The 15,951-nt window shown below is 31.8% G+C and overlaps 1 protein-coding gene across 2 annotated transcripts; it reads right to left on the reverse strand.

Annotated features, from left to right (window-relative positions):
• Window positions 1-473: 473 nt before the first annotated feature.
• LOC111697210 (uncharacterized) lies at window positions 474-4,315 on the reverse strand. 2 transcript variants are annotated; one of them, XR_002764246.1, is made up of 7 exons: window positions 4,227-4,315; window positions 3,758-3,788; window positions 3,253-3,333; window positions 2,908-2,982; window positions 2,431-2,526; window positions 1,887-1,942; window positions 476-580 (listed from the first exon to the last, which is right to left on the reverse strand). XR_002764246.1 is itself a non-coding variant. In XM_023467117.1 (6 exons), exons 1-6 carry the CDS (start codon window positions 4,261-4,263, stop codon window positions 489-491), a joined length of 393 nt encoding a protein of 130 aa, XP_023322885.1. In that variant the 5' UTR covers window positions 4,264-4,311; the 3' UTR covers window positions 474-488. The 2 variants fall into 2 exon arrangements, 1 of the variants encoding a protein (XP_023322885.1); XM_023467117.1 differs by lacking the exon at window positions 2,908-2,982 and having other exon boundaries at window positions 474-580; window positions 4,227-4,311.
• Window positions 4,316-15,951: the final 11,636 nt, after the last annotated feature.

The following is a 15,951-nucleotide window of genomic DNA, read 5'->3' on the forward strand; positions in this document are numbered from 1 at the left end:
ACATACCTTTAAACTTAATTTTTATTCTCTCCTCACAATTGTTAAACTAACCTTTAGTTTAAAGACCTGTTCTAGTGAGAGCAGTTTACTTCTCTTCCTTCCAATATAGTAGAGAATAAACAGTAGTACTCCTGTACATAAAGCAGGCAGTACACTTTCAACCAGGGCAGTTGCGATCACACCCTTTATATAACTATTATTATTATTATTATAAAGGATCAGGAAGGATCAGGAAGAATCAAGAAGAATCAGGAAGAGTCAGGAAGTATCAGAAAGTATCAGAAAGGATCAGAAAGGATCAGGAAGGATCAGGAAGGATCAGGAAGAATCAAGAAGAATCAGGAAGAATCAGAAAGGATCAGGAAGGATCAGGAAGGATCAGGAAGGATCAGGAAGGATCAGGAAGGATCAGAAAGGATCAGGAAGGATCAGGAAGGATCAGGAAGAATCAAGAAGAATCAGGAAGAATCAGAAAGGATCAGGAAGAATCAGTAAGAATCTGTTCCTGTGAAAAGAGCTGAGTTTACATCTAGTATAGTTTCCAGAGATAAACAGACCAGGCTCAGATCAAACACACATTCTTAAAAATGTATTGTTTTATCTAAATTATCTTGAAATATATCTTCTCAAAGGGACTGTAACCGTAATTTCAAGTGACTCTACATAAAAAGATGGCAATGTCTGATTCAAAACGGTATCCAATTAAAAGCTATTTATGAGTGTGAATTAATTATCAACCTTGAAATCTGATTATTTTATATTTGCAATTTCTCTACAATAGTGACTTTCGTATTTCTACAGCAGGAAGACATGTAGGAATTTTCAGAATTAAACGATTTTAAACCTAAACAACGACGCTATCTTTCACATTATTGACCAGATAAAGGTTTTAAGGGCACCATTGTGAATCGGGCATTGACATCTTTTAATCAAGGGTTACTTAATTACGCTTATATATATATATATATATATATAGTCCCTTCTAATCAACTGATTTTAAGAATAAGTACATTTTTGAAGATTAATAAATGAATCAGGTGTGAAAAATATCAATTTTACAAATATCATTCCCAAACTGACGTGTTGATGAATTAATACGATAATTGAAATAAATGAATGAAATCTGTTACCTACAGGTCTAATACCATGGAGTAGAAATCTGTTACCTAGAGGTCCAATACCATAGAGTAGAAATCAGTTACCTACAGGTCTAATACCATAGAGTAGAAATCAGTTACCTAGAGGTCCAATACCATAGAATAGAAATCTGTTACCTACAGGTCAAATACCATAGAGTAGAAAACAGTTACCTAGAAGTCTAATACCATAGAGTAGAAATCTGTTACCTAGAGGTCTAATACCATAGAGTAGAAATCTGTTACCTAAAGGTCCAATACCATAGAGTAGAAATCTGTTACCTAGAGGTCCAATACCATGGAGTAGAAATCTGTTACCTAGAGGTCCAATACCATAGAGTAGAAATCAGTTACCTACAGGTCTAATACCATAGAGTATAAATCAGATTCCTAGAGGTCCAATACCATAGAGTAGAAATCTGTTACCGACAGGTCCAATACCATAGAGTAGAAATCTGTTACCTAGAGGTCCAATACCATAGAGTAGAAATCTGTTACCTACAGGTCCAATACCATAGAGTAAAAATCAGTTACCTAGAGCTCTAATACCATAGAGTAGAAATCTGTTACCTAGAGGTATAATACCATAGAGTAGAAATCTGTTACCTAGAGGTCCAATACCATAGAGTAGAAATCTGTTACCTAGAGGTCCAATACCATAGAGTAAAAATCAGTTACCTAGAGCTCTAATACCATAGAGTAGAAATCTGTTACCTAGAGGTCCAATACCATAGAGTAGAAATCTGTTACCTAGAGGTCCAATACCATAGAGGAGAAATCTCATCTTTCCTTCATTGTTCATCACTCTATATAAGAATACAAAATAAACATTTTCATAATATTGAAAATATTAATAATGACATTAATGATAAAGATAACGATATTTATAATGATATTGATAATAAAAATGATAATGATAATGACAATGATACCAAATGGTAATGATAATGATAATGATAACAATAATGCTAATGATAATGATGATAATAATGATAATGATAATGATAATGATAATGATAATGATAATAATAATTATAGTGATAATGATAATGATAATGATAATGATAATGATAATGATAATGATAATGATAATGATAATGATAATGATAATGATAATGATAATGATAATGATAATGATAATGATAATGATAATGATAATGATAATGATAATGATAATGATAATGTTAATGATAGTGATAATAATAATGATAATGATAATGATAATGATAATGATAATGATAATGATAATGATAATGATAATGATAATGATAAAAACAAAAATAAAAATACTTACTTAAACAACTGAGTTTCCATAAAATCATAAAATCTTATAATTATGAGTAAAAGGATACATAGATAGGTTAATCCTAGTCTAACATAGAACACAAACCTAAACATAGATAGGTTAATCCTAGTCTAACATAGAACACAAACCTAAATATAGATAGGTTAATCCTAGTCCAACATAGAACACAAGATACATAGATAGGTTAATCCTAGTCCAACATAGAACACAAGATACAAAGATAGGTTAATCCTAGTCCAACATAGAACACAAACCTAGACATAGATAGGTGAATCCTAGTCCAACATAGAACACAAGATACAAGGATAGGTTAATCCTAGTCCAAAATAGAACACAAGATACATAGATGTTAATCCTAGTCCAACATAGAACACAAGATACATAGATAGGTTAATCCTAGTCCAACATAAAACACAGATGGGTGGTTTTTTGGTAATGTCAATATCATTACCAAATTGACATTACCAAAAATCCGCCCGTCAAAACACAAGATACATAGATAGGTTAATCCTAGTCCAACATAGCTAGGTTTATCATAGCCTAAATAGATAGGTCAGATTTAGTCTGAGAAAGGACATAGAAAATACTGGGGGCGGGGCAAGGGGCGGGGCACCCTTAGAATAACCAGGGTGAGATGCATTTGCTTGGTTTCAAAAAGGAAAATAATATTTCTTTTGTCGTCTATGGTTCTAGGCTCTATGCACAGTTGAGAGAAAACTCAAAGATCGGTTTTGATCATTAATATTTATCAATTAATAAAACTTTCATCGGAAAAAATAAAAGATCTTTGAGTACAAACAAAGTAAATACCTGTGACGCTTTGCGTAAATACTTGGTAGGATTTGCGTAACAATAATATACAAAGTAATTCCTTCAACTGCTGACGCAAGTCTGATTTACGAAACAGAGCTATTTAATACTAATTAAATTTTGTTCGTGGTTTGTTCTTATATACAATACAATTCTTAATTATTTATTCTTTATTATTATCAAATGTTTGGTCGATTTAAAATGTATATAAGAAAAAGTCAAAATACCATTTGTTTAATATTCCAAAGTTCACATTTATCTTAATATAAGGATATGACTCATCAAAGTCAAACTGCACAAATTGTAAAACCAATAAAAAAAATTATGAAAGATTTTAAAAAGTTTTCTTAATTGAAAACAATGAATTAATTGTAGATCAAAAGAACCCGCGGAGTTTCTCGTGACTTCTCGCAAAAAAAGTGAAGGTTTTATTAATATTTTTAGAAGGAGAGGTTGGTTAATTTATCAATGTCAATGGGACTGTTTTAAATTTAGCTCGTGTGACCTAAAGAATAAAGTTTCCTCTGCTGTTGGACCTGGAATATGCAAAGATATAATAGTGATATTATCTTATTAAATATCTCAAACAAATATCAAAAAGTGTGAGGCAGTGTGTATTATAATCAGGAATAGGATATTATGTATACTATCTGTATACAAATCTGGTTTGTCTGTATCCAATAAACGTCAAAACGGCCGAACCGATCAGGTGAGCATTTTGGTAAAACTCAGCTGACCTGAACGCAAAGTACGGTGTTGGGCCGGTTAAAATTTAAAAATTTGCCCATGCAAAATATTGATTTGCCAATGATGTTGACAATGCGTATTTTAGCGTTAAAGCTTGGAGATAATCCAATATAATATTGAACGCTCTGTAGCTGAAGTGCCTTGCGTTGCCCGTGAACTTTTTAGAAACACGTTGGAAGAAAAAATTCCAAATTTTGAATTATAAAAAAAGAAATTCCTTTTTTTACCTGGTGGTTTTCCTGTAGTTTGGTTTCCCTCCTCCATTTATAGATATTTCTGAAATAATATCTAAATATCTTAATATCTAAATATCTAAATATCTAAATATCAAAATATCTAAATATCTAAATATCTAAATATCTAAATATCTAAATATCAAAATATCAAAATATCTAAATATCTAAATATCTAAATATCAAAATATCAAAATATCTAAATATCTAAATATCTAAATATCTAAATATCTAAATATATAAATATCTAAATATCTAAATATCAAATATATAAATATTTAAAATTTTGTAGTTTTAACCAACTTTGTTTCTCCGTTCTTTATCAGACAAAGGTTTTGAGGGTACCGCTGTATATCGGACATGCCACTCTATCAATGGAAGGTGACTTGAAAATATGCTTACTGTCTCTTTAAACATATTCTGAGATTGTCTCTTTCACATTAGGAAAAAAACACAAATATTGTTAAAATCTTGAAAATTAATTTCCTCGTTTCATTCATCTTCTTCTTCAATCCTTTTCATTCAAAACGTTTATTCAAAATTTAATATTTTTCCGTCTATCTTCAGATCTTCCAAATTCTTCAACATTCAGGACTAACAAAATTAGAACGGAGATTGAAAGAAGACATGATAAACAAATTCAATTCAATCTATTTAAGTATATGAGAAAAGGATTAAAAACAAAGTTAAAAAAAAAAAAATCTATTATTAACATTTATGTGTTCCTTCTTTTGTAAACACCCAGTAAACTAATATATGTACATGCGAAAATGTGAAAATCGATTATTAAAGACAATTATTCATTCATTTAAAACATTTATGCCAGTAAAGCCAATACAATAAAAGTAATTAGTCGTGACAATGAAGTGGTCAACCGGGACAACAAAGTGGTCAATTGGAACAATAAAGTGGTCAGCTGGGACAATGAAAAGGTCAACCCGAACAGTAAAATGATCGGCTGCAACAATAAAGTAGTCAAACGGGACAATAAAGTGGTCAGATGCTACAATAAAGTAGCCAGACGGGACAATAAAGTGGTCAGCTGCTACAATAAAGTAGCCAGACGGGACAATAAAGTGGTCAGCTGCTACAATAAAGTAGTCAGACGGGACAATAAAGTGGTCAGCTGCTACAATAAAGTGGTCAGCTGCTACAATAAAGTGGTCAGCTACTACAAAAAAGTAGTAAGATAGGACAATAAAGTGATCAACTGCTACAATAAAGTAGTCAGACGACAATAAAGTGGTCAGCTGCTACAATAAAGTAGTCAGACGGGACAATAAAGTGGTCAGCTGCTACAATAAAGTGGTCAGCTGCTACAATAAAGTGGTCAGCTACTACAAAAAAGTAGTAAGATAGGACAATAAAGTGATCAACTGCTACAATAAAGTAGTCAGACGGGACAATAAAGTGGTCAGCTGCTACAATAAAGTAGCCAGCCGGGACAATAAAATGGTCAGCTGCTACAATAAAGTAGTCAGACGGGACAATAAAGTGGTCAGCTGCTACAATAAAGTAGTCAGACGGGACAATAAAGTGGCCAGCTGCTACAATAAAGTAGTAATACGGGACAATAAAGTGGCCAGCTGCTACAATAAAGTAGTCAGACGGGACAATAACGTGGTCAGCTGCTACAATAAAGTGGTCAGCTGCTACAGTAAAGTGGTCAGCAACTACAATAAAGTAGTAAGATAGGACAATAAAGTGATCAACTGCTACAATAAAGTAGTCAGACGGGACAATAAAGTGAAACTTGAAAATTTGTTCAAAAATAAAAAATCTGAACTGCCTTAATGCGGTATTTTCTGTTTTCTAAGTTTCATTTTGCCTCTGGAATAAAGTTGCTAATATAATAAAGTAACATGAACAAATTAAATCTTCTACTTTGCTCGTCTTTCTGTTTGGGTGTCTGTTTGGTTTGTATCCAATAAACGTCAAAACGGCTGAACCAATCGGGCAAATTTTGTGTGGGACCTCGCGTGACCCCAGGTAAGGTTTATGGATGATCAAATTTTCAAAATTTGCCTCTAACAAAATTCGATTTTTGAAAATTTTGAAAATCCGCGAAATATTTTGTTTTGTTTTTGTTTTACAATGTACACGAAGAGAACATGTTCACAATTGAAATAGAAGACGGACGCAAAGCCTTAAAAGCCTAATATTTGAAAATAATCTAATAAAATAAAATGACTAATTAAATGCAATAAAACATTTTATTTGATATTCTTTTAGATTGATATATTTAAAACAAATTTTATCGATGAACTATTAAATAAAAGATAAGAAAACACGCATAAAAATTATTATATTAACCAATAAAAGACGACCTGCCAAATATTTATATTCGATTAATAACGACATTTTTTTTCAATTTTAAAGTTGGTTAAACTAACTTTTCAAAATTTCTTTCGAATATTAAGTATAAGCTGCACTTTTGAAAGAAAAATAGTTAAAATTGGCTTTTTTCCAGGAGCCAATGATGAGCCTGCACTCTGCAGGATTGGTTTGTTTCTGGACAAAAAATGGAGAAGGCACAACGCGCCTGGAATTTCAAGTTTAATCCAACAATCTGGTGTGAAGTTGTAATTAATGTTTAATGTAGAATCAGTAATCACTGACTGACAATATGAATTGCAATTTGATCCTTTAGCTTCCAACTATCTAGATAATATTCCTGCCCTACTCAATTCAGCAAAAATCGACAAGATTTCAAGTTCCGTGAGAATTCAACAGTTCTAAATCAAAAATACAACATCAATGTTTTTAATGAAAGAAAACCCGTAAAATTTGATTAAATTGCATAACACGTTCGTACGTACTTAAGTATTTAATAAAAAGGATATTGTTAGAATAAATTAAAAAGAAATTTAGAGTTAAGAAGAGTTATCGAAAAACCATAATATCCTAAAGATAACCCTGAAGTTGACCACTGTGCTCCCAATATTCCCCTTTTTTGAACCATTGTGCTGAGTTTGTCCAATTTTATTCTACAAATACGCAAGATTGGTCTCCATTCACCCGGTATAATGAGAGGACAGTATTTGCATAAACTTTAAAATTGAATTTTTATCCGTCCTTGTCATACGCCGGGGGTAGGAGGGGGGGGAATCATCACACGCCGGGGGTTGTACATCAGGGAAGGAAAAGAAGGAGGAAGAAGGAGAAGGAAGGAGAAGGAGGGAGAAGGAAGGAGAAGGAAGGAGAAGGAAGGAGAAGGAAAGAGAAGGAAGGGGAAGGAAGGAGAAGGGAGGAGAAGGAAAGAGAAGAAAGGGAAGGAGAAAAAAGGAGAAAGAAGGGAAAGAAACACAACAGGACATGTAAAATTCAGAAGTAAAAAGAACGAGAGGATCTAAAAAGAAGGCAATAGAAAGATAAATGACAAAAGGGAAATCTGTTTGGATGGAAGAACTGATCAAACAATTGAAAGGTTAGAATACCGTGAACATTCTCCTAATCTAAGTTTTAAAATCCAAATAATACAAATATACAGTTTTGTTCCTGTTCATTTGTTTTTTCAATTTCATCTCCTTTCATTCTTTTATTTGCTTTCCCGGGGTATTACAGGTTCAAGGGGACATTTTTATTTATCTATCTATCCTGTTTTGTCTGTATGTTTGTCTTTCTGTTTGTTTATCTATTTGTCTTTCTGTCTGTCTGTATGTGTGTTTGTCTGTCTGTCTATCTGTCTATTGATCTATTCAGGGTATTCTTTTTTCTGCCTGTGAAAGGTTGTAAGGGGGAATCCTAAAACAGGGAAGGGGGTAATACAAAGGAGGAGGGGGGGGCTGGGGGAGGGTAGATGAACGAAAGGGGAGGGTTTGGTCAAAATGAAAACGCAGGGAAGGGAGAGAAGAGGGTGGGGGGGGGAGAGTCTGCAAACATTTAAAACTTTTAGTTTGAAGAGAGACATTTTTTACGTGGGTTCTAGTAAATCTGTAGATCTCACATTGATTAATGGTTTGAATAAGTTCTTGCTCGTGCTCTACAGTAATATGTCTACAATCGTCAAGGCACAAATTGCTAATATCAAATAAATCTTAATTTGTATGCTACAATGCTGAACCTTAGCATGACTACTAACTATTTAAAGTTTTATTCTCTCTTTACCCGGGAATTATTTTAATTTGTTTATGTTTGTTTAAAGTTTAGTTTTTATAATCTAAATAAATTTCTGTTTTGCCTCTGATTTGACAGAACCTATTTGTATCACCTATCAATTATGGCTGATTGCTTTCCAAGTAAAAACGCGGTGAATTTCTGTGAAAAACTTGAATTCTATGCATAGGAAAACATTCAGAAGCTTTTTAATTTCAGCAAAAAGTTCAAGTTTTTTGTTTTATTTTGATTGAAATGAATTTCAAGGATCGAGGACATATTTCAACCTATATTGGGACAATTTTAATCATACTTTATATACTATTAAAGGGACTGTAAGCAGAACTTAAAATGATCTTCCATTCAAATATTTGCCCAATCAAGCATAAATTAGATATCAATGTTTATAAGTCTGAGATCTGATTGTTTTTAATTGTGGTTCTCCACGAAAGTGACTTGCACATTTCAACTGCAGGAAAACATATGGGAATTATCAGAATTGAAAAACTGTTAAACCTAGAAAAACGACAATATCTTCCACATTATTGATCAGATAAAGGTTTCAAGAGTACCGTTGTGAATTAGGCATCGCCATTTTGCATGGGCGGTCACTTGAAATTACGCTTACAGTCCCTTTAATCGGAATAAAATAAATGTATTTTATTTTTTAACAAGGTCATAATATCAACAAAGCGGTACATTCCTTTTTTTAACTCGTTATGAAATAGAAAAAGTACATAAATGGAATAACATAACATAGCATACCAACAATTAAACGTAAAAAGATTCTATTAATTCCCTTTTATAAATTTAATAGAAATTTATTCCTTTTTCTTAATTGTATTCCATTTTAACAAAGATATTCCTTCTTCATTGATGAATAAGATGGAATTTAAATCATGTTAATAACCATGTTTTCAGAATATGAATTCAGATCACGTAGTGAGGAAAACTTTATGACAAACTTCAAATTTAGTTTTAATATTCATCACAATATGAATTATATCAGATTTTTCAACTTGTTTGACTAGTATTGGGATTTGGTATAGATGTCTCTAGACAGTAATTAATTATTGGGATTTTAAACTTGTTTGAATAGTATTGGGATTAAGTATTGACTTGTTTGGCTAGTATTGGGATTTAATACTGATGCCTTTAGACAGTAATTAATTATTGCGATTATAAACTTGTTTGACTAGTATTGGGATTAAGTATTGATGCCTTTAGACAGTAATTAATTATTGCGATTATAAACTTGTTTGANATGTTATATTTGATTAATAATTAAGCAATTATTTAAATATTTAAATCAAAATTAAAATGAAGGATAACTTAGAATTACGTGGAAATAGAAATTATAATCAAGAATTTACCAAATATAATTTTCCATTTATGGATTTCAGACTTGTTTGGCTGGTATTGGGATTTCAGGCTTGATGGATATAGATATAACTTAGTAAGTTTTGAATCTACGAATATTTTATAAAATTTTGTCAATTATTTTACGGATTGATAATGCTTGCAAATAAGAGCGCCAATAAACTTAATTACAAAGTATGTATTAATATATTCAGCAGATCTTAAGTAAAAAAAATATATTATTCTAATTTAGTTTTGTTAAGAATTAAAGATGTTGAGATATGATGATTTTCTTATCTTTGTTTGAATCTCGAATACAAAAAAATTCCCCTCCTCCGTGGAATTTTGATTCAACCTAATCCCCGAAAATTTTCTTTTCATTCCATTTCTGTATTTCGAATTTGTTTGAATGTTGAATGTTGTATATTAGATTTAGTGTATAAGCACAAAGACGGAGTAAGGTCTATCCGTCCTTCTCAGATAATTGATCCGTCTCAACTTTTCTCATTAAATATTTCATTAAAATTCTTTGTTGGGCTGGTTTTCTGTTTGGTTGGAAGGTTATAGACAACAGGAGAATAGATGGATATATCTATGGACAACAGGAGAATAGATGGATAGATCTATGGACAACAGGAGAATAGATGGTAGATCTATGGACAACAGGAGAATAGATGGATAGATCTATGGACAACAGGAGAATAGATGGATAGATCTATGGACAATATGGATATGAATGTTAACTGCAAATACCCTTGTAAACACTATGTTTACTAATTACTGACTACCCTTGTAAACACTATGTTTACTAATTACAGACTACCCCTGTAAACACTATGTCTATTGTTTACTGATTACCCTGTAAACACTATGTTTACTGATCACCCTTGTAAACACTATGTTTACTGACTACCCCTGTAAACACCATATTTACTGACTACCCCTGTAAACACCATATTTACTGACTACCCCTGTAAACACCATATTTACTGACTACCCCTGTAAACACCATGTTTACTAACTACCCTTGTAAACACTATGTTTACTGACTACCCCTGTAAACACCATGTTTACTGACTAACCCTGTAAACACTATGTTTACTGACTACCCCTCTAAACACTATGTTTACTGACTACCCTTGTAAACACCATGTTTACTGACTACCCCTGTAAACACTATGTTTACTGACTACCCCTGTAAACACTATGTTTACTGACTACCCCTGTGAACACCATGTTTACTGACTACCCATGTAAACGCTATGTTTACTGATTACCCCTGTAAACACTATGTTTACTGACTACCCCTGTAAGAACCAGGTATATATTGATAGATTTGCTGGCTAGTAAACTGCTTAGTGCACCCTTGGGACATATAAATTCGAATAGGATAGAATAGAATAGAATAGAATAGAGTAGAATAAACCAGTTTAGAATAGAATAGAATAGAATAGAATAGAATAGAATAGAATAGAATAGAATAAAATAGAAGAGAATAGAATCGAATAGAATAGAATAGAATAGAATAGAATAGAATAGAATAGAAAAGAATAGAATAGAATAAAATAGAAGAGAGTAGAATAGAATAGAATAGAATAGAATAGAATAGAATAGAATAGAATAGAATAGAATGGAAAAGAATAGAAAAGAATTAAATAGAATAGAATTGAATAGAGCAAAATTGAATTAACCCTGAAAAGAATAAAAAAGAATTGAATTAACAAGAAAAGAATAAAAAAGAATAGAATATAACAGAATCGAATATAACAGCACCCAGAGTTAAACTGTAAGTAAAAAGTCACTTTACGTAGCCTTCCGCCCAGCTATACCACTTCTTTTATACCCTCCCTCCCCTTCCCACTCAGACCTATTGATTGCCCCTCTTTACAATCAACCCCCCCCCCCTGATACTAAGAATGTGAAACAATTTCTTTATTTGAAAAGTTTCCAACTGTCTTGATTCTAGAATTTAAAATAGAAGTTTCATCTTTGACATTCAGACCCAAGGAGTCTAATTTAATAAGGTAACAAGGGGAGAGACAGTTAATGAATCATTTCAAATTTCTTCATTTTAATCCAATAGATTTTTAGAACAAGTTTGGAATACTAAACATTTTTCTCATTCGGATCAATTCTGACTATTTTTTAAAATCCGTTACATTCATCTTAACTTTTTATACTCTTATACTCTTTATTTTGTTGTTGCTTACTCTGTCACTTTCTGACTAATTTTGCACAACTCGTTTTTATATCATTTAGCATCTTTTTGTATCATTTTGTCTCAGTCTGTCTTGATCTGATAAAAAATGTCTCAATCTGTATCATTCTTAAATGTATTAAAATGTTTTATTTTGAATTTTTTGTTTTATTCTATTTAATTTTATGGATCGGACTAGATTAACTGTGCAAAACCCCGTAAAGTTAGTATCAGCTAGGGGGGATATAAGCAGACGAATATTGAAACAATTACAGACAAACATTTCAATTTAAAGATTAAAATTTCCTGAATTTCAATGTCAAAAGAATCGAAGACGTGATTACAGAAGTATTAAAGATTCACAACGGTACCCCGGCCTTAAAGGGACAGACCGGCCGCCCATACAAGGTAGTTAAACTGAGTATGCAGTTTTGTGACATATAAAGCGTTTTCACGATTTATAATTACTGTTTACATTTTTTGTCGTCGTTATTTCATAATTAAAAAAAAATTCTGAAAACGTATCCACCCAAAAGTACGATTTTGAACGTCGACTTTGCGCTCAAACTCAGGATTTACAGATCTTTAAAAGTTTTATATGTCTCAAATGAATCCTAAAGAATTTGTCCACAATACTGCATACTCAGTTTAACTACCTTGTATGGCCGGTCTGTCCCTTTAAACACTTGTTTTTAAGGGTAAATAAGATATCCTTTTTTAGCTATAACTTTATTATTTTTAATTATGGGTTCTCTTGTGTATTTTTACTGCAGGGAAAAGAAGGATTTTTTTTCAGAATTTTCAGTTAGAGTTAGAGGTTGTGAATATTCTATGGCATTCTCTTTAATTTTTCGACGAATATTTTATTTTCCTGGAACAGATCTTTTTTTCATATTTCAGTATTTAGATTTACAGATGGAGTGTTTTTCTTTTAACATACATCAGATAGTTTAACTACACCTATTATACATTTTAAATATTTCATTTTCCTGAAATATATATTACTTTCTCGATATTCTAATATTCAGATTGTTCCTGTAAAATACAGCTTTTAAATGAGTAAGACAGAAAGTTTTGTAACTACAACTATTATATAATAACTGCATGAGCCTCTCCTGTAACATGGCCTTTAATATTTGATAAATTAATCTTTTGCATGGATTTCACTTTAACACAATTATTTTAAAATAGCTCAAGTGTCCAGCGTTGCCCGTGGAATTTTAAAAAATTATAAGCAAAAAACTTAAAAATTATAAAGAAAATAAGTGATTAATTAAATATATGTATGAGACCCCCCCCCCCACGGAGATAGTAAAAGATGTAAAATTTTGCTTTAAAAAGGTATGTTTATAAAAAATTATGATTTTAAAAAAATAATCCGAATTTTAAAAAAAAGTCTATTTTTGGCCAATTTTTCTCAAGGTATTCATGGGTTCCCTCAAAAAATATCAGCCAATTTTGTCTCGCTGTTTGGCCAGCTACAGCTAACATTAAAATAAGGACAGAATGTAATAATTAAGCACATGTTATATTTGATTAATAATTAAGCAATTATTTAAATATTTAAATCAAAATTAAAATGAAGGATAACTTAGAATTACGTGGAAATAGAAATTATAATCAAGAATTTACCAAATATAATTTTCCATTTATACATTTATACATTATACATTTTTTCTTCGATTTAGAAAAAAAAACAGATGATATAGATAGGATGTTATCAAACTTTATCAGAACCAAAGAAACACTTTGATAGAAATGCGAAAATCAAGAAAATAGGATTTTATTTTTCATTCCTGATCCTTTCTCTAGGGTTGAGTCTGAATCTGAATAAGGATTAGATTGTCCGTATCGGAGAATAAGATGATTTCTCTTGAAACCTGACCCAATCCTAACCCCTCCGGAGACACTAACTCTTTCTCTCGGAATCTACAGGGGTAGATCTACTCAATGCTATAAAAAATAAAATATTTACAAAAAAGGAAATCTTTATTTACATTTCTTTATTTCAAAAATGGTAAGATTTTTATTTTATCCCTGTTTAGTTTCTATGTGTACACAGATATATTTCCTAAGTAATGCATAATTTAACAGATAATCCCCTAGAATACCATAGACATTCATCCTTGTTATATATTCATTCGTCCTTGTTAAATATTCATAAATCCTCCTTATATTGTCATTCGCTTGGTCATTCATCCTTGTTTTACACTCATTCATCCTCTTGCTATATTGTCATTCACTTAGTCATTCATCCTTGTTTTACACTTAATCATCTAGTCTTTCATCCTTGTTATATTGTCATTCATCTTTGTTATAAAGTCATTCATCTAGTCATTCATCCGTGTTTTACAGTCATTCATCTTTGTTATATAGTCATTTATCCTGTCATTCAACCTTATTATATAGTCTTTCATCCTTATTATATAATCATTCATTCTTGTTATAAAGTCATTTATCTAGTCATTTATTCTTGTCATATAGCCATTCACAAAGTCATTCATCCTTATTATATAGCCATTCATCTAGTCGTTCATCCTTGTTATATAATTGAGGTTTATTTTCTGCTGCTCCGCTCAGTTTAGATTAATGTATAGTTTGGGAGAAGGCTAATTGAGTGATGATAAGATCAATCCTGGAGATATCTCTTTTTCTTACTCAGTCAGGGATACATTTAGACATAGGAATACTAGCTTGGGAATACAGCATTGTGGCTTCTCAACAAAAGGGCCGCGTAGAATTGTTGCTTATGAGAAACAATGGAAAAAATATCAGAACTATATACACTATCCGAGTCTGAAAAACGACGCTATCTTCCACATTTTTAATCGGATGAAGGTTTCAATGGTAATGTTGTAAATTGGGCATTGTCATCTTTGCTTGAAATTACGCTTACTGTCCCTTTAATAGAATAATTAGTTTCTTTTACCAGATACTTCCCAGACTTGACTGTCGCTAATTTTGAGCTTTTATAGATAATTGTAGTACAAATTTGTACAGTTTTAAAGAGGAGGGGGGCGGGGTAATTGACTTCCCCCACCCCCACCCTTCAACCATCTTTTCCTCTGACCCTGTCTTGCATTATACACCTAGTTGGCCCTTTAATAATTATCCTAATAGCGGATGTTCTGCATAAACCTCACCCCATTAATTATCTGTGGGAAGAACACCTTAACAACAGTTTATATAATTAGAAGATGGTTGGGTTTAAACATTTTATACTTTTCAGATGGTTTCAACATTTCCTGTGTTTCCCCTTTAGTTAACTACCACCCTACCTTGTCTAGAACACATCAATATACAGGGTCCCTTGTAAAGGATGAGATTGTAAAGACGACCTGAAACTCTTGAAATCTAACGATTCCAAGGTTGGATTCAGTCTTGTTCTTGCTTATTCAATGATTAGAAAACGAAAAAAGAAAGTTTTCAGTTGCAGAGAATCATAAATAAAAGAAAAAAACAGTATGAATTCTGTACGGTCGTCGCTGAAGTCTCATCCTTTGTGGATAACCCTGTACAAAGCTATACAAATTATACATTAATTAATGAGATCTGGTCCTCTCTGAAGTGTCGCCAGTCCTTGAAAATTTTTAAAACTCGCAGTAATTTTCGCGCCATGGAAAATGTGCTCATTCCAGTTTACTGTGCGAACTCATTTTTCTTAACTCTTTTTTCTCTTTTTAATTTCTAATCATCTTAAATTATGAATTTTTGTACACTTACCCTTTTTTGACGTTTTTTCGGTTTTTCCTTTTTCTTTTTCGTTTTTTTGCTTTCACTGTCACTTTTTCTAGTTTCTATTAGCCTTTCTTTTTTAGTTTTGTATTTTTTATTTATTATTTCCTCCTTTACCAACATTTTGCACAGATTTTTCTCAAACTTTATTACTTTCCTTTTTCTGCTTCCTCCCACTATTCTACATGCACTAATCCACACCTTTTCTACTTCCTCCCACTATTCTACATGCACTAATCCACACCCTTTTCTACTTCCTCCCACTATTCTACATGCACTAATCCACACCATTTTCTACTTCCTCCCACTATTCTACATGCACTAATCCACACC

This window comes from Eurytemora carolleeae, unplaced genomic scaffold, assembly GCF_000591075.1.
Source record: "Eurytemora carolleeae unplaced genomic scaffold, Eaff_2.0 scaffold139, whole genome shotgun sequence".
NCBI classification, from domain to species: domain Eukaryota; kingdom Metazoa; phylum Arthropoda; class Copepoda; order Calanoida; family Temoridae; genus Eurytemora; species Eurytemora carolleeae.